The sequence below is a fragment of the Ailuropoda melanoleuca genome, chromosome 2 (genome assembly GCF_002007445.2).
Source record: "Ailuropoda melanoleuca isolate Jingjing chromosome 2, ASM200744v2, whole genome shotgun sequence".
Taxonomy (NCBI): domain Eukaryota; kingdom Metazoa; phylum Chordata; class Mammalia; order Carnivora; family Ursidae; genus Ailuropoda; species Ailuropoda melanoleuca.
The window spans coordinates 49,423,863-49,444,239 of NC_048219.1; the positions used below are offsets into that span (position 1 = coordinate 49,423,863).

At 40.3% G+C, this 20,377-nt stretch overlaps 1 protein-coding gene across 2 annotated transcripts in view; it reads left to right on the forward strand.

Moving 5' to 3' along the window:
- AK5 (adenylate kinase 5) overlaps positions 1–20,377 on the forward strand; it is a 234,947-nt gene that overhangs the window by 121,472 nt on the left and 93,098 nt on the right. For both annotated transcript variants that reach the window (XM_019802846.2, XM_002922313.4), the window contains exons 7-8: positions 2,861–2,951; positions 10,543–10,619. In XM_019802846.2, the coding sequence (XP_019658405.1) occupies positions 2,861–2,951; positions 10,543–10,619 (168 nt within the window). The remainder of the gene's footprint in view (positions 1–2,860; positions 2,952–10,542; positions 10,620–20,377) is intronic.

A 20,377-nucleotide genomic window follows, 5' to 3' on the forward strand; every position in this document is an offset into this window, starting at 1 on the left:
CATTTGGATTCTTTCCATAATTTGACTACTGTTGATAAGGCTGCTATAAACATTGGAGTGCATGTACCCCTTCAAATCAGTATTTTTGTATCCTTCCAGTGAATACCTAGTAGTGCAATTACTGGATCATAGGGTAATTCTATTTTTAACTTTTTGAGGAACCTCCATACTGTTCTCCAGAGTGGCTGTACCAGTTCACATTCCCATCAACAGTGTAAGAAGATTCCTCCTTCTCCACATCCTGGCCAATATCTGTTGTTTCCTATGTTGTTAATTTTAGCCATTCTGACTGGTGTGAGGTAATATCTCATCGTAGTTTTAATTTCTATTTCCCTGATGATGAGGGATGATGAGCATCTTTTAGTATGTCTGTTAGCCAAGTGGATGGCTTTGGATAGTTTTTGGGAAAATGTCTATTCATGTCTCCTGCCCATTTATTAATTGGATTATTTATTTTTTGAGCGTTGAGTTTGATAAGTTCTTTATATATTTTAGATACTAATCCTTTATCACGTATGTCATTTGCAAATATCGTCTCCCATTCTGTAGGTTGCCTTTTAGTTTTGTTGATTGTGTCCCTTGCTGTGTAGAAGCTTTTTATTTTGATGAAGTCCCAATAGTTTATTTTTGCTTTTGTTTTCCTTGCCTCAGGAGACATATCTAGTAAGAAGTTGCTGCAGTTGATGTCAAAGAGGTTACAGCCTGTGTTGCGCTCTAGGATTTTGATGGTTTCCTGTCTCACATTTAGGTCTTTCATCCATTTTGAATTTTTTTTTGTATATGGTATAAGGCAGTGGTCCAGTTTCATTCTTTCCATGTCTCTGTCCAGTTTTCCCAACACCATTTGTTGAAGAGGCTGTCTTTGTTCCATTAAATATTCTTTCTTACTTTGTTGAAGATTAATTGCCCATATAGTTGTGTTCATTTCTGGGTTTCTTATTCTGTTCCATTGACCTACGTGTCTGTTTTTGTGCCAATACCATACTGTCTTGATCACTACAGCTTTGTAATATAACTTGAAGTTCAGAACTGTGATGCCTCCAGCTTTGCTTTGCTTTTTCAAGATTGCTTTGGCTATTCATAGTTTCATACAAATTTTAGGCTTGCTCTAGCTGTGAAAAATGCTGATATTTTGATAGGGATTACATTAAATGTGTAGATTGCTTTGGGTAATATAGACATTTTAACAATATTTTTCTCTTCTAATCCATGAGAATGGAATGTTTTTCCATTTCTTTGTGTCATCTTTAATTTCTTTCATCAGTGTTTTAGAGTTGTCAGAGTACAGATCTTTTACCTCTTTGGTTAGGTTTATTCCTAGGTATCGTATGGCTTTTGATGCAATTATAAATGAGATTGATTTATTGATTTCTCTTTCTGTTGCTTCATTATTGGTGTATAGACATGCAACAGATTTCTGTGCATTGTTTTGTATCCTGCGACTTTAGTGAAATTGCGTATCAGTTCTAGCAATTTTTTGGTCAGCTCAACGAGTCTTAAAATCAAAACCTGAAAGGATCAAATTGTTTCCAAGTAACTAAACTGCATTCCAGAACAAAGCTCAAGAATATTTATAGGAATACAAAAATAACTAACACCCAACACAGTCAAAATGACGATGCTTGGCATCCAATAAAAACTACCAAACGTGCAAAGAAACACCAGATGTTAGAATTAGCAAAGGACATTAAATGTTATAATTGTATTTTAGATATTAAAGGCTTAAATACAGACATAGATTTTTTTAAAGACTCAAATCAAACATCTAGAGGTGAAAACTATAATGTCTGAGCTGAAAGATACCCAGGATGAGATTAACAGTGTAGCCGTATGGTAGAATACTACTCAGCAATGTAAAGGGATGAATGATGGATAGAACATTGATGAATCTCAGAATAACTGGGCTGAGTGAAAGAGTCCAGACAGAAAAGATTGCATGCTTTATAAACCCTTTTATATGAAATTCTAGAGGATGCAAAATAATCTAGAGTTAGAGGAGTGTAGGTCAATGATTAATTACCAGGTAAGGGAGCAGGTGGAAGGACTTCATTCCCAAGGGGCACAAAGACACTTTTGAGGGTGATAGTTGTGTTCACTGTTTTGATTTTTATGATGGTTTCACAGCTATACAGACATGGATGTCAAAACTTAATAATTTGCCACTTTAAACATATACAGTTTATTATATGTTGATTATAATTCAACAAAGCTTTAGTTTTTAAAAACTAAAGAGATAAGCATGTATTTTTTAAAAAAAGCACTACACAACTTGGGACATAGAGGACTTATAAATATAGCCACATTTTTAATATTTAAATTTTTCTAAATTTTAAAGAATGGTGAAATGTTTAAATCTATAATTTTTATTACATCTTAGTCTATAGTGTCTACAGACTGCATCTATTTTATAGTATCTATAGTATCTAGTATAGTAACTAAAATTTGGCTTGGGGCTCTTTCTTTTTTTAACAGTACGTTGGAAAACTTCCCCCCGCCATTTTTCAGAACTACGTATTTTCATGGTTCCTTTTAATTAAAAACAAAAACCCTAAGAGCCAGAAGGCACGAGGTAAATTTCAATACATTTTTTCCAGAGCGTACTTTACAAATTAAGAAAATTCTACACATTTTTCTTAACCATAAGTGAGTGACTGTACACTTACTCCCCAGTATCCTTCCCTGTTTAATATGTGGTCTAGGCTGAAAAACTCTAAGGGTCTGTTTAAGACTCAAGGGGCTTTAATTCCTGTTGACCTGCTGTGTTAGAAATACAGTTGTGTGATGCATGCTCATTGTATTTGGGAATGAACTAATCTATGTCTTCTCTTGTTCCCAACTTGTCTGTCCTGATTGCACCCAGTTTGATGCTGACCGAGACGAGGATGAGGTGTTCTATGACATCAGCGTGGCAGTTGACAGCAAGTTATTTCCAAACAAAGAAGCTGCAGCTGGTAAGTCACTGTGTCCTTTGGGCCACAGTCCGGCCTGACCACTGCCAAGTGTCTGGAGCGTCGTAGTAATATTGGAGCACAACAATCTGCTGTAAGGTTTTAAGGATGACACTGTCCTCAGAGCCTTATACTTCCTGGTTTAAAAATAAAGGTACAAAACCAAGTAGAAAAGAAGGACTCTCCATCTGGCCCTTATAGGTAATGCTTTTCCTGCAGTCATTGCACATGTAAATTAGCAGGCAGTCCCAACGTAACATAGGACCTGTGTGACTATAATTGAAAAAAAACTAATCTAGCCCATTCTTTGTGCAACAGTTAATAGTTACAGTTCCTCTAGGACTCCTTAAATCATACTTGCCTCTGCCGCACCCCCTTGGGAAAAGCCTCCCCTCTGTCAGATGGCTACTCCCATCCCACCCCACAGCTCCCGTTTTGGCTCTGAGCCTTCTCTTCCTAAGCACTCACACCCCAGAAGTTTGACATTGTGATAGTGCGGGGCTATCACATTCCCCTCTGCAGGCAGTACTCACAGTTCTGCCCTTGACCCTTTTCTCACTCTCTTTGATTCTCTGACTCTGGTCAACTCATTGTCCCTCGTAGTCTCAACAATCAGTTCCATGTGGATGACTCTCAAATCTTTGTCCCAGTCCTGACATTTCTTCTCAATAATGGCCTCAGTGGGTAAAGACCAAAAAAGTTCTGAGCTGTAAAGAAAAAGGCTTTACACTTAAAATGTTTAACCGTATTTGATTTGAAGCACCCGAAGAGTAGTTTCAAAGAAAGGCAAGGATGTAGTCTTTCTGGGCAGCCCTGCAGAGCACAGATAACAATGTAAACTCACCTGCCTGGTTTTTCAGTGAAGTTACAATAAGATAGCCTACTGCAGGGAAAGGTGGAATAGTGAAAAGCATGTAAGATCATATAAACCAGAGTGTTGCTGCTCTGGAAAATGCTATGACCCCCGTGCCTTGTAAGTCAATCTTTTATTTAGAACATTTACTTAGACCTCTAACAACAAACATCTAATGGCTAGGTATCCTCAGTTTGCTAAGACGATGGAGTGGAGGAGCTGATTTAAGCTGACCCTTGGGTTTTCTTTATTTTTTTAAATTTTAATTTCTGTATAGTTAACATACAGTGTGATATTATTATCAGGTGTGCAGTGGAGGGATTCAACAATTCTGTACAGGGCTCAGTGCTCATCATGATAAGTGGACTCTTAATCCCCTTCCCCTCTTTCACCCATCCCCCACCCGCCTCCCCGCTGGTAACCATCAATTTGTTCTCTATGGTTGAGTCTACTTCTTGGTTTGTCTCTCTTTCTTTCCTCTGTTCATTGGTTTTGTTTCTTAAATTCCACATGTGAGTGAAATCGTATGGTATTTGTCTTTCTCTAACTGACTTATTTCACTTAGCATTATACCCTCTAGGTCCATGCATGTCGTTGCAAATGGCAAGATTTCATTCTTTTTTATGGCTGAATAATATTACAATGTACGTAAATACCACATCTTCTTTATCCAGTCATCTGTCGATGGACATCTAGGCTGCTTCCGTAATTTGGCTATTGTACATAATGCTGCAGTAAACGTAGGGGTGCATTTATCTTTTCAAATTAGTGGTTTTGTATTCTTTGGGTAAATACCCACTAGTGGAATTACTGGACGATATGGTAGTTTTATTTGTAGTTTTTCGAGGACCCTCCATGCTGTTTTCCACGGTGGCTGCACCAGTTTGCATTCCCACCGACAATGTGAGGGTTCCTTTTTCTCCACGTCCTCTAAGCTGCCTTCTTTAGTACACTTGACCTACACTTTGTGGCTCTCTAGTGGCGTTTCTCCAAGGTGGCCTCATCCCACAGTGACGTGGCTGCAATGGCTTCTGTGTGTGTCCGTAAACCGCCCGAGGGCAGGGGCTGCGTCCTCAGAGTGCAGAGACCCTGCCCCATAGCAGAGGTTTCCGGGGACCTCATCTTTCCTCTCTGTACCTCCAAACTTCTGAACAGGGGAGTCTGCTCACAGCCTCAACTCCCACGAGCTCCCCTCCATGCCTCAGAACCCTGAAAGCTGAGTCCTGTTCCAGCCTTAAAATAAGCCTGTTCTATCTATAACAGCCCTCGGTTGATGGAGTGAGCGAGGGGAGACTGTGGTAAATGGGAAATACACGATGCCTCCCCTACATGAGGCAGCCACTTTGGAGCCCCGTGCTATTGTTGCCATTAAGGAATGGGCCAGTCATTGCTGGATCTCTGTCTCTCTTTCAAGAGAAAACAGAAGCCCTCATCTGTAGGTGAAATCTCCAGGCTTGTAAATGCTGCTGACTCACCCAGTTAAACAAACCATGTCCGTGGCCCCTGCTCTGTGAATTGTCAGCCCCCAGGTTTTGTCCCTCTACTCTTCCCTTCTCTCTGGACGCCCTCTTTGCACAATCTCAGCTGCCCCACAGCTCCCATATCACCTCCTGTGAATGGCTTTCTATTCTTCTTTTAAATTTTTTAAATAAAACTGGTATATATTTGAGATGTGCATCACGATGATCTGGTAACATTACATGGAGGAATGACTACTACAGGTAAGCTAATCAATATATCTTCTCTTCACCTAGTCACCACTTTTCTGTGTGTAACAAGAGCACCCGAAATATATTCTCTTAGCAAATGTCCAGTACTTAATACAGGGTTATTACTATAGTCATCAGGCTGTACATTACGTCCCTAGACTTACTCATCCTATATAACTGCAACTTTGCCCCTTTGGCCAACATCTCCCCATTTCCCCTCCCTGCATGCCTTGGTATCCGTTGCTCTACTCTCTACTTCAATGCATTTTTTTTTTTTTTAGATTCCACCTATCAGTGAGATCACACAGTTTTTCTCTATTAAGGGAGCCAGGCAAAAATGTCCCTATCCTCACGGCCCACACCAGTCGTCATTCCTCAAGGATACCTTGGGACAGTCCCTGTTCTTTATCCCCACTGCACTCGTCAGGGCTTTGTCATTCTTTCCGGGCCTTTTACCTCATCCCTGGCCTCTTACCTCATCCTTAGCCTCTCCCATCTGTTCTGAATCCTGTTGCTGCCATGGGGCTCCTCGTTCAATGCAGCTCTGCCCCCCCCGCCTCCCCAACAAAACGAAACAAAGCAAAACCTTCAGTGACTTCCCAGCAGGCTGAGCGCCAGTGTCCTTAGCAAGACAGAAATACCCTTAGCTTTGCTGCAGGGTCCTCCTCCTGCCCCAGCATCGCCTTCCCCCACACCCAACACCCCACTGCCTTCCTCTAGCTCCTTGAATGTCTCAAGCACCTTCCTGCCTCTGGCCATTTGCACAAGTTACTTAGTATCCCTGCCCCCGTGTGCATCCTCTCTACTCTCTTACCCCCTAGACCCTCCTTCACCCAACCGGATCATATTTTGTATCTCAGTTTAAATGTGATTTTCCTCAGGAGGAGGCGTTCTCAGCCCCCATCGCAGACTAGATTAGACCCGGCACACTCCCCTGTACTTTTCCTTCAGGGTGTTTATCACAATTGTGATTATATAATCAGGTATAGGACTGCTTGTTAAAAATCTGTTTCCTTTATTAGAATGCAAGACTTTATGAGATGGAGAGTGTGTGTGTGTTTGATACGCGGTATGAATCTCATGGGAGATACCACAGAAGCCCTTTTTCATCCAGCTAGTCACCTCAGCTGGACCACTCGTCTGAGTATGTGGACTCACAGCCTCTCCTCCTCTCTTCTGCTCTCTTTGCCCTCTCTCTTTTCCTTCCTCCCTCTGGAGTAACTGGAAAATCACTCCTGCCCAGCTCACCCAGAAACGGTTCCAACACCAGATCCCTGCAGGAGCTCACCTTCTAATCCCAAATACTGTCCAGATATTTTTCCAAAGAAATGCAGTGCTCTTCAAAGGAATTCTTTTTTTTTTTTTAAGGTTATGCTGCTTTTCTGTTTTATTTTTTTTAATGATTTTTTATAAGGAATTCTAATGCAAACTGTTACTAACACTTTCCATGCTTGTTGGAATAAGAGCTGGGCTCTCCGTGCCTGACGCCTGAGGCACTTAGGAGAGATTGCATGTTTGTGGAGTGAATGGAGATCAAGATTTGCAAAAGCAAAATGTACATATCCTTTTACTCATTTTTCAGTCATTCAGCATGTATGTATCAAATGCATAGAATGTCTAAATTTTGTTCTTAAATTTAGAGATGAAATACAATGCCACCTAAAGCTGCTTACGGTTCAGCAGAAGAGACAGGACAAGGGAGAACCGGCTCTCCTCAGAGGGGGCAAATGATGTGTTAGAGGAGCTTTAACTGCAGATGCCCTTCGCTGCCTAGGAAGCTCTGCCTTGCAGGAGTGCCCCTCGACTTGGGACTCAAAGTGGGAGGGGGATCTTCCTAAAACTTCAGATTAAAGATCCACAAGGAGGAGAAAAGTCTGCAACATTGTCCCAGAAAGCGATATGCTTAGCCTTCCAGTACCTCTTAAGCCAATTTGTATCATCTTCCCACTTAAATTTAGGGAGACAGCCTGAAAATAATCGTTCTGAAGACCACTCTACATCTGAAACGGGTGACGCGGAGTGCTCCCAGGGGGATTCTATTTCAGCTGTGTACCTACAGAAAGAATATTTTTAAATCTGAGAGAAATTGAGAAATTCAAAATGGGGGGAAGTGAAAGCCGTACTATCACTTTTACAAAATGCCCTAATTTTGCTGTCCCTTTTGAGTAATGAGATCATTGCAGGTGTTTTATGTGTTAAATTATTCAATGAAAGAAGGCAAAAATATGTACATATATCTATATTTACCTCCTTCTTCTGTATGTCAAACCTTAGACTATTATTAAAGGTCCCATTTTCAGCAAACCAAGCAACCAATGCTAAAAGAACATGAAAGCTATTCAATCACTATCTGAGCTGATAATGACATCCATTGTCTATTGCTTCCTATGATTTATTAGTACTGTTGCCAAGAGCAACAACATGTCAAGAAATTGCATCCCTTAATGATACAATAAATTTTCTGTTAAAAGCATTTTATTAGGAAAGCCAATCTCTTCTTCTCTGTAAGCACAAGTTTTTTTTTTTTAAGAGATTTTTACCCCCTTAAACAAAGGTCTCTTCATTCTACCATTGCTGGAGATAGTTTTCTAACAATCATGTTTCAGTTTAAATATTAATGTGTAATAGCTGTTAACCAGGTTGTTTAAGAGCTCTTCAAAATTTGTACTTTTTAAAAACAACTGACAGAACAGTTTCTAATTGAATAAAATAAGTAGGACACAGGAACTAAAAGCGGCTATATGTTTAATAAGCCTTTGTGTTCAGAGCGCATTGCTCATTCCACATGAATCACTCCAAATACAGCTGAGATGAGGGTATCGCTTAATCCAAGTACCTATCACCACTTCTACGAGTCAGTGGTGGGTAGTATCCATATTATGGAAACAGTGAAAGCTAAAGAAAATTGGCATTACCTTTAATGATGCTCTCAAAAGCAACCACCCAGAAAGGAGCATTGATTGTCCCAGACTGGAGTGGCACTCCTTGATTCCACTTCTGATTTTCCCATTTCCACAGCCACCTGGTGACACGTCTCATCACCAGCCATCCCCTGTTACTCATTTTCTCAGAATGTGGGAGAGACAGCAGACTCCTCCAAGTCCCGTCCCATAGGGTACTGTAATGAACCATCTATTCATAAAGCTGTTTGGATCCTTCCTGCTTAGACTTTGGAGTAGGCAGGAGAGGGGGTGGTATTCTATGAAATACTGGTCCTAAAACTTCCATGATCCTATACTGGAAGAATACATGTTTACTTCTGACATCTTGACTACCCCACAACACGTAAGTGCAAACTGATCCCAAAATGGGCTTCAAATCAATCAAATATTTTGGCCCTCAGATATACCGTATAAAATTTCGTATTTGAAAAATAGCAAAAACACAAAGATAGAAAAATTACATATGATGCCATTACTACGTAAAATTATACATGATATCTTAAGTTTCCTTATGACCCTTTTAGTCTCACTTTGTTAATAGCGTGTGGTGCATTGTCTTCCCCAAGTCCTTTCTTTCTTTTTTTTTTTTTTTTAAGATTTTATTTATTTATTTGACAGAGAGAGAGAGAGACAGCCAGTGAGAGAGGGAACACAAGCAGGGGGAGTGGGAGAGGAAGAAGCAGGCTCCTAGCAGAGCAGGGAGCCCATTGCGGGGCTTGATCCCAGGATCCCAGAATCCCAGGATCCCAGGATCATGCCCCGGGCTGAAGGCATAACTTAACAACTGAGCCACAAAGGCGCCCCTTTCCCAGTCCTTTCTGGCAACCATCTTATTAACAATGGGGTTGGCAAGGGCTGCTCTCTATGGCAACTCCACATTTAGTTACTTTTCTAAAATTCTTTGATGGGTCAAGTATCTCCACTCTGAAAAATTTTATCACCCTTTAAAAAAAGTGTAAAGATACACAAAAACAAGGTTGTTACTGCTTAGTACTTAGACAACAGGACAATGGGCTAGTCCTTAGTTAATTTGATAAGCAGTAGGGGTAATGATGAGTAGAAAAAAACAAGAGAAGAGATGAGAAAAGACGGTGTGAGAATATACCTTAAATCTCTCTTTGGAAGAAAGTATGAGAGCAGCCTCTCTGGGAGAGGTCTATCTCTGAAAAGCATGTGAGATGCTTGACGTCTTTAATGTTCATTAAGCATTAGTCATCGTGTCTTCTGACCAAGAATTATCTGTCAAGGACAAGTCTACAATGAAATGCGGAGTGGTTCATTTCTTCACAGGGCCATATAGCATTTTATGGGCAGCACTGAATTCTGTCTTTCTGGCTAGATAGGTGATATGTATTTCCCGGGAGGAAAGAGTCATTAACCAAGGATGATAAATCAGTTGTGCTTCAGGAGTCCCATTATGAAAATTACCAGTTTGAGTTTGAGCCTTGAGGATTAATGGGTAAGAAAATTAATGTAACCTGTAGTACCTGGGCGGGGGGCAGTTCTCTATTAATACTTTGAGTTAACCCAATGTTTCTCATCATCAGGGACTAAAGTGACCCAAAGGCTGGAGGAAAAACTTGTCAGGTTTTCATGGAGTGAGCAAACTCAGCCCCACTTATTTCTGGAACTTCCTTGCTCTTCTCCCACTCTGTACTGTGCTCATGGTGTTCCCTCTGTCTCATTTACTACTATATATCCCTAAGCCGCTACCCCTCCTGGACCATCGTTACTCACCCTCAAAGTTCAGGCTCATAGATTCATTTCTTGTGCTTAGCTCTTACCTCCGTCATCACTTCCACTTCTAGTTGGAATTAGTAGCTCTTTATTTTGGTTTCTGAACCTTGCTGTTGACAAATCAGTCTCTTCCACAGGGCGGTCTTCTTCTTAGGGCCAGAAACAGTGTCTAGAATATCTATGTTTTCTATCTGGGAGCCCAAACATGGTGCCCAGCAGAGAAGAAGAGTCTAAAAATGTTTGTGAATTTAACGTAACCATAAGAACAATATGGAAACCTAGTGGGAGAGAGTTTGCTTTAGACACATACACAGATGGCCTTCATCGGGTAAACTTTTCTTTTCTAATCTTAGGTTCGAGTGACCTTGATCCTTCAATGATGTTGGACACTGGAGAGACCATTGATACAGGCTCTGATTATGAAGATCAGGTAATTAAAATCTAAAAAGATCTCTTTCTTTAAATGTTTCAATTTTAGCCTTTGTAAATGTTTTATGAAAATTAGAGTTATAAATCATTTTTGAGGTGTGTACAGACAACAGCATATTCCACGATAAATCATACTAGCCTGCAGCTTTTATTCACTAACTTTGGCCCTTCAGCCCCCTCTTCCCCACAGTTCCAAAACAGCAATTAATTAAGGAAAGGTTTGTGGTTTAGGTTACATGAGAAGGAAATGAGGTTACGTGAGGTTCTCTTGTGCAAGAATTTGCCTGTGTCTCTCTATCCCTTTCCGATAATGAACTAACAGTATTTACTGAGTACTAGCTACAGGTTCAGGGTTCTGCTTTGCTATTTCTAACCTTTGAAAAGGACTAACGACCAATGACAACACAGCCAAGAAGTCAAATATATTTTCTATTTTAATAAAACCAGAGAAATTTATCTGGGTCATTTTCCTCTCAGCAGAAGAACTCTCCCTCCTGCTATATTTTAATAATCCAAAATAGTTGGCAAATGATCCAACTCTGTAATTAGGCTTTTTGTTTAAAAAGAGGGTAATGTCTGAAACTTCCTTCTACTGCTCATCAGTGCTCCTCTGTGATGGCTGAAAGCCGAGTGAACATGAGGGTTTTTTTCCCCCATCTTCAACTAATATATGTCGCAAATAAAGCAGATGGATATAACCAGTGTCTGAATATAATGGCTAGCTATGCATTTCATATTCATATTCAGAAGCTATTTTCAAGGGGTGCCTGGGTGGCTCAATCCGTTAAGCGTCTGTCTTTGGCTCAGGTCATGATCCGGGGTCCCAGGATTGAGCCCCATGTAGGGCTCTGCACTCAGTGGGGGGAGTCTGCTTCTCCCTCTGCCCCTCCACTGTGCTGATGCTCTCCCGCGTGCATGCGCTCTCTCTCTCTCTCAAATAAATAAAATCTTTAAAAAAAAAAAAAAAGAAGTTATTTTCATAAGCATTAGATTCCTTCTTTTATATTCAAAAGCAAGGAGAAAATATTGACGAGTGATAAATAGGTACTGTGTATTTATAATATTTTTAGCATTTATTAACAGTTAATACATACTGAACATTGTGTCAGTTCCTTAGTTTTATGCTGTCACTAATTCCTTACAACATCTCTAGGAAATAGGAATTATTATTTTTATTTTATAGATAAGAAAATAAAGACTCACAGAGTAATTTGCCCACAGTTACAAAAATAGATTCACAGTAGGGAAGTGAACTTAGGGCACATTTCCTCACATGTACACCCTACTGCCTCCTAACTCAGCCTCCAATGACGGACCATTCAGTGATAGACTTTAGGAGTCTTTTCAGTTGCTAACTCCCAAGACCCTAGCAGAGGCAAATTCCAAACAACGCTATTGAAGGGGAGCTCATGATCCAAAACCACAAGCTGCATAAAGACATGAACGATGACCAGATATCCAGCCGATTAAAAAATACAAGTTTTCACACCCCAAGAATTAGAGAGAACAGGAAAGTCTGAAAGAAATTTCAATATGGAAATACTTAAAATATTCAAGAAGACAGAAGGAAGATAAGCCATGAAACAAGTATAGAAAAGAATGGGAGGGGCGCCTGGGTGGCACAGCGGTTAGGCGTCTGCCTTTGGCTCAGGGCGTGGTCCCGGCGTTGTGGGATCGAGCCCCACATCAGGCTCTTCCGCTATGAGCCTGCTTCTTCCTCTCCCACTCCCCCCTGCTTGTGTTCCCTCTCTCGCTGGCTGTCTCTATCTCTGTTGAATAAATAAAAAAAAATCTTTAAAAAAAAAAAAAAAAAGAATGGGAAGGAAGAGGCAAGAAAGAAAAGGAAAGATATAGAAATTCTAGGCACAAAAAATACTGTCATTGAAATAAAAATTCCATTAACAGTTTGAATAGTAGACTAGACACAGCTGAAGACACTAAATGACAGAACTGAGGAAATTGCCTTAGAATAAACCAGAAAGCTAAACAGTTATCAAATATAAGAAACAGCTCAGGAGTCACTGAGGGTAGATTGATTAGGCCGACATATTCAAAAAGGAGTTCCAGGAGAAAATAGGGGGATGGAGGAGAGGCTCCCTTTTATTTGTTCTTTGATTTATTATTTTAACAGAGAATAGTTGAGACTTTTTGCAGAAATGAGAAACAACACAAGTCCCCAGATTACAGGAGCACATCCAGTTCTGAGCAGGATAAAAACAACAAAAACAAAACTCTTCACTTATTCTTTTTCTCATTTAGTCATTTAACAAATACTAATTGTGCCCCTACTGTATGCCAGGTACTGTGTAGGTACTTGAAATGTGTAACTATAAAAAATAGGCAAGAAGCTTACATTCTGGTAGAGTAGACAGATACTAAACAATCAACAAGATAAATTAGTAAATTCTCTAGATGTCAGAAGTGGTAAGTCCTATGAGAAAAGGAAAAGTAGACCAAGGTAAGGGGGTTAGGAATGCTGGGGTTGGGAACAGGTTATAATATTAAATAGGATGGCCTCATTAAAGGGGAACCATCTGGCAGAGACCTGGCATAGAATGTAAAACATTAGAACACCGAAGACTAAAATAAAATATTAAAAGCCAAAAGGCATTACCTATAAAGGAACAGCAATTTTGGTGACAGCAGAGGAAATCAAGCAAGAGCTCACATTTACTGAGCACCTGTTAAAAGGCAGACACTGTGTTTTGAGTTACATGCATTATTGCTAATCCTACAAAAACCCAAAAAGGTAGCTCCATTTCTCCCCAATTTACTGCAAAGGACATTGAATCTCGTGGAAGTTAAGACACTTCCCAAGACCGCACAGCTACTGAGCTGTGGAGTCAGGAAACAGACTTTGATCAGCCTGGCACCAAAATCTAGTTTCTCCTTTTTACCGTTCCCAATAAAGCCGCTATCCGGGTCTCTGGTGGTCTAGTGCCAATTCCAGGTAATCCTCTTTAGTTATCTTTCTTGACCTCTGCTGCATTTTATTCACCAAACTTTTACCTTAAAGGGTTGTGTGGTAAATACTTTAGGCTCTGTGAGCCATATGTCCTCTGTCGGGATTGTTGAGCAAAACCAGCCGCATCAATACAGAAACAGAGGAGTACGGCTGGGTCCCAGGAAAGCTTTATGTATTGATACTGAAACTTGAATTCCATATAATTCTTATGTGATTTATCTCAACTATTTTAAAATGTAAAATCAATTTAAACCGAAAGGCTGTACCCAGACCGACAGCACAGTGGATTTGACCTGCAGGCTGTAGTTGGCTGATCCCAGCTGTAAACCATCCTCCAATTCTTGACTTTCTCCTCTCCCTTAGACTCTAACATTTCTAAATTATTTCTTCTGCTCTAAATACTTCACATTTGTTGCCTCATTTTATCTTCAGGCAACTATAGGAGATAGATATTATTATAATATTATTGTTATATTTTGTTAACATATATTTTGCTTAAAGTATATTTTATTGTCATTTATTCTATTATTATTTATTCTATTATTATTGTTATTCCTATAAGGAGACTGAGGTACAGAGAAATTAAGCAGTTTATTCAAAGTTACACAACTGAGAAGAGATAAAGACAGAATTCAAACACAGCCATCTGACTCCAGAGCCAGGATCAGCCAGGATAGACTAGGCTCTGCTGTAGTAAAAAATAATACTCAAAATCTGAGTGCTTTCCTTCCAGAGGTTCTTTTACATGCAACCTCCAAAGCGATCATGGCTGGGAAGGCAGAGTCTGAGGGAGATGGACCTGCTCTGAATTGCACGTTACCTCCTCCCACATTCGTTTGGCAACCCTGGCCCTCCCCACATGCGGGGAGGCTGGGAAATGGAGCTTGCGTATGCATCCAGGAATGGAGGGATGAGTTTGGTGAACACTGAGTCAGCCTCAGCCACATATCTCTTGCCCTACTCTGTGTTCACTCTCTCAACTCTCTTCCCACTTATCGGTCCACTAGTTCTTGGTGTCCTTGCTGAGCTGCTCTCTGCTGCTCCCTTCTTTAAATGTGAGTGTTCCCCCAGCATCTGTGGCCCCTTCGATCCTCACTGAACATGTTCTCCTTTAAAAAGCTCAACCATAGCCGCGATCCACTTCGCTCAGGGCTCCCAGGTGAGCTGCTGTTGCATATGTCTGCCTATTAAACAGTGCTGTTGGATTTCCCATGTGCATCTCAAACTCAGCACGTCCAAAACCAAAATCACCATCTTCCCCCACAAAATCTGCTCGTCCTTCTGTTATCCCTATTTCTGTTAATGATACCTCCAGCCTGCCAGCTGCCCAAGCCAGAGACAGGATGTCTTCATAGCCTCCTTCCTTTCTCTCCTCCCTACAACAGTTTGATCAAGAAGTCAGTCATTTCTCCTGTGCAGAAATCGCTCCTTCCCACTCTGGTGCCACTGCCATTGCCCTGGTTGGCACTCTCAGCCTTCGTCCCTGGGATCACAGAGCCCGTCTCCTAACCAGTCTCCCTGTCCCAGCCTCCTCACCCATCATAATAATCTTGTTGAAAAGCAAAGCCAGTCATGGCATGCTCCTTTTTAAAACCCTTTTTGGCTCCTCATTGATGTCAGAATGAAACTGGAACCTCTTATTGTAGTACATGAGAACCTTTGAATCAGAGTCTGACACCCTACATCCCTCCCAAACTCATCCCTTGCCAATCACCGAAACATACTCAGTGCTCCAGCTACACCAAGCCATTTTCAGTTCCCCCAAGTGGCTTGTGATTAGCACAGTCCTTTTCTTCTATACGGAAGCCTCCACAACCCTATCATGCCTATCCCGGATAACCCCACTCATGTGCCATCAAGACCAAGCTTCATCTCAAGGAAGCCTTTATCTTGTTACATGTTCAGTTCACTTTCTTGGGGGGCCCTTGAGACCCTATTGTAGTATTCTCTGGCATTGCAGGGGTTGTGTTTTGTTATAGTTGTCTTTAATGCCTGCCACACAGCCTGGTGTGCAGCGTATGCTCAATAAAATCCATTTTTAAAAGCCCATAAAATGACCTCAGTTCTTCTTCTTAATATGTAATTTTTGATAACTTGTTAACCCTTGCTCACTCTTTTGAGCCTGGTGATGATGATAACTCGATGATAACCTCACTTAGATGTACTGTTGGGAGGGGGACACAGTGCAGGGGACCTTGTACAGAACAAATGCTCCATAATGTAAACACTTCTTTTCCAGCTTAGACTGAACTTTTCAGAAATCACTGCCTTTCTCTATCTGACAGAGGCCCCCACTTCCTCAGCTAAGGGAATGCTAATTGAGCACTGCTGGTTTTCAGTCTGGCATGTAGGAGCATAATCATAACCAGTGTTTCTTAACAAGTAAAAAGCTGAACAAACTGAAAATTCAACAGTTCTTAGAGCTCTCAGAGACTCGTGAGGTCACAAGGCAAACCGCTGTACCAAAAATTGGAGAGACAGACAGGCAGAGTCAAAAAAATCACAAGAGTAGAAACCCACAAGCAAGGACCTCACCAGGAACCAGGGCCAGGGTAGGAAAACCTAAACTGTAATTGGCACATTGCAGGAGGCTCAGTGTGGACAAGAGTGGGAGTTAAAAACTCCAGGGGGAGCCAGTCACAGAGGTCCCCACACTTTCATGAGTTTTACCTCCAGGAGCTCTACCAGGTCCTCAGAGTGAATATCAGAGAAAAATCATTTAGTGCTTCTGGCAAGAGGGAGGGGAAAAGGAACCATTTTGAAATACACCAGAGCCCTCTGTTCTTAACAAGGCCTGCTCCCGGGAGAAACTATTTTATCAGAACCTAATTTTCTGGGATTTTATCAGAACCTACCCTACCTGGGAGAATGGAAATACCTGACTCCAGTATCCTTGCAAGCTATCCTGTCCCACCTAAAAGGGGGAAAAACCTAAGGTACACTGCTGAAGTTCATTGTCCAGGGGCTCACCAAAAAACTGAGACCTAATCATAGGACTATATGTGTTTCATAGAATGTTTCCTTTGCCCCCTCACCTTTCCACTACATTACTAAAAGTTAATTTATTGCAGTTTCTTTTATCTAGTACATCATGTCCACCTTTCAACAAAAAATTACAAGGCATACTAAAAGACAAAAACACATTTGAAAAGCATTAAAACAAGTGTAATAAATGGCAGGACTACTGGACTTATCAGAACAAGATTTTTTCTAAACGTGTTGAGGGCTTAAGTGGAAAAATAGGCAAAATGCAAGAACAGATGACATGCAAGGTAATGTAAGCAGAGCGATGGAAATCCTAAGAAAGAAACAAAAAGAGATGCCAGAAATCAAAAACACTATAACAGAAATGAAAAATGCCTTTGGTAGGCTCATTAGTAAACTGGACATGGCTGAGGAAAAAATATCTGAACTTGAGGATGACAACAAAAGCTTCCAAAACTGAAAGGCAGAAAAAAGACAAAAAACAAAACAAAAACAAAACCAAAAAACAGAACATTCAAGAACTATGAGACAATTACAAAAGATGATATATACAAATACATTCAAACTGCAAAAGTAATCAAAGATAAAAAAAAAATCTTGAAAAAAGCATGAGAAAAAAATATACCTTACTTATAGAGAAGCAAAGAAAAAGAAGACATTCAGCTTCTCAAACAACTTGCAAGCAAGGAAAGAGTAGAGTGAAATACTTAGTGTGTAAGGGGAAAAAATTTTTAAACCTGGAATTCTGTATCCTATGCTGTAAATTATGCTTCAAAAGTGAAGGAGCAAAAGATTTTCTCAAACAAAAATTGAGAGAGTTTGTTGCCAATTGGCCCGCCTTGCAAGAAATATTAAAAAGAAGTTCTCTAATGAGAAGGGAAGTGATATAGATTAGAAATTGGTATCTATGTAATAAAGAAAGGAAAACTATTAGAGAACGAATAAATGAAGGTAAAATGAAAACTTTTATTTTTCTTATTCTTAATTGATCTAACAGATAATAGTTTGTTCAAAATAATAATAGCAATGATGTATTCAATGATGCATGCTTATGTATAAGTGAAATGAATGACAGCGATGATACAAGGCATGGGAGGATGAATTGGGAATATTTTGTTATTATAAGCCGTTCTCACTGTCCACTTATTTGAAAATGGACTTGGATTCTTTTAAATGTATATTGCAAACTCTAGGGCAGCCACTTAAAAAAAGTTTAAAAAGAAGTATATTTGATATGCTAAGAAAGGAGAGAAAATAGAATCATTTAAAACCTCAATTAGATGATTTAAAGCTCAGTTAAAACCATGAAGGCAGAAAAGTTTTGGAAACCAAAAAGAGGAACAAAGAAAATGAACAATAAATAGAAAACAGTAACAAATATGGAGATATTAATCCAACTATATCAACAAACACTTTAAATGTCAGTGATCTGGGGCACCTGGCTAGCTCAGTCGGGAGAACATGCAGTTCTTGATCTTGGGGTCATGAGCTCAAGCCCCAAGTTGGGTGTAGAGATTACTAAAAAAATAAATGAACAAATAAACAAAAATGTCAGCAATTTAAATATACCAAGTAAAAGGGATTTTCAGAGTGGATAAAAAAATAAGACCCAAATATATGTTGTCTACAAGAAACCTACTTTAAATATAAAGACACTTGTAAATTAATGTAAACAAATGGAGAGAGATATACTGTGCTATCACTAACCAAAACAAAATTAGAGTAGCTGTATTAATTTCAGACAGAGCAAACGTAAGAGCAAAGAAATTTATCAGGGATAAAAAGAGCATTACATAACAAGAAAGGAGTCAATATTCCAAGAAGACATAACAATCTTTAATGGATATGCACCAAACAACAGAGTGGGTCCAGACTCACTGTCCACCCAACTCCTTGATCCCACCCCTTCCATCTCCCTAAGACCTTGTTCCATTAATGGGTATTGCTTCATCTTTCTCAAGGCTCTCATCCTCAAAGTATCTTTCTTTTTCTCTAACAACCCAACATCCCTATTTTGAAGAAAGGAGTAGTCAACAGCACCAAGTGTCATAGGAAGGCCAAGTGGGATACGGTCTTCTCCCCTTTTCTTCAACACCAAATTTGGTAAAAGCAAAGTCAGCTCCTATGCTCCATGACTTTACCTCCCAATCTATCCTTGTAAACCAGCTTCTGCCTACCCTGTTTCTCTAAGAGACTGTTAAAAATAATCTCATTACTGCCAAGTCAGGAAGACATTTACAATGTATGGAGTCCACCACACTGATGACACTTTCTGCTTTCTTAAAACTTTTGGATCCCTTGGTTTATGCCACCTCTATGGCCTTATTTCTTTGTCTCCTCTCCCCATTATGGTCTGTGATATGAGAGGAGCCTGGAGAGTGGGCTTTGTAGAGCAGGTTAGGTGTTTTGACTTTATTCTAAGAACAATGGGAAGCCTTGAAGAGTTGTCTTGTTTTGTTTATGGGAGGGGCATATGGGGGGAGGGGTAGGACATAACATAATTACATTTATGTTTTTAAAAAAGATTGCTCTTGCTGCAATGTGAAGAACATATTGGAGGAAGGCAAGAATGGGTCTAGGGAGCTTCAGTGGTCCTGAAAAGAGATGATGAATGGTACCTTGCACCAGAGTGGTGGAGGAGATGGACAGAAAGGGATTTATTTAAGAGGTACTTATTAGGCAAAATCAACAGGACTTCGTGTTAAAATGGGTATGAGAGCCAACAGGGAGCGAACTTTGGAAAAAAATACTTGGGTTTTTAACTTGTACAGCTGGGTAGATGGTACTGGCATTCACTGAGAAAGAACACTAAGAAAACACCAGTTCTGAAAGGAAAGAGCATGAGTGTAATTTTAGATATGTGAGTTCAAAATGCCTTAAGGCATCCAAGTAGAGAATTCAAGTGAACAATTGAATATACAAATCTGGTGCTCAGAGGAAAGATCTTGGCTGGAAATAGATATTTGTGAGCTTCTGAATATAGGTAGAAAGTGAAGCTGCATATGGAGAGGCTACTTAAAGAGAACAGACTTGAGAAGAGAAGCGGATCTACCACTGAGCAACGAGGAAATTTAAAGACCAGGTAGAGGAAGATGGGGCAGGAAGAAGATGTAGAAGGAGCTCTTAGAGAGATAGGAGGCAAACCAGCGGAATGCAGTGTTCCAAAACCCAAACAAAACAGTATTTCAAGAAGCAGAGGGTCAGATGCTAAGGGAGAATGGAAAATGGCCATTGTATATAGAAACATGGAGAAAATTGTTGACCTTACAAAGGGCTGTTGGGGACGTTGTTTTTTGTTAGTTTGTAATGGAAGTCAATTGAGCATGTTTAAAAACTCACAGGAAGGATCCACTCATTAGGGAGAAGGAGAATATACAAGACAGAGGAAGTTTCCTCTGAATGCAGGAAGATTGGGTTCTAGGGTCAGGTGTGTAATGTGGGAGTTAATGTGTTCCTGTCAGATGACTTGCAGAGGCAGAGCCACCTGTTGAGAGCCTGAGATTTGAGGCAAGTAGAGGATTGACTTGTAGAATCCAGTGGAGAAAGAACTAAGGAAACACAGCAGGACTGGCAAGCAGTCAGGGAGTCCATTTGACGTTAGTGCCTAGAAATTTATTTTGACCGATCTATTCTTTTTTTTCCCCATTCATTTAGCAAATGTTTATTGGGTACTGTGTGGGTGCCCAACACTCTCTAGACATTAATGATACAGAGTGCTGTGGAACTTCCATGGGCACAGAGAAGGTGGGTAGTTCCCTTCACTCAGCGTTGGAGCTGTCCCAAGTGTGTGCTGCAAACAGAGCAACAGC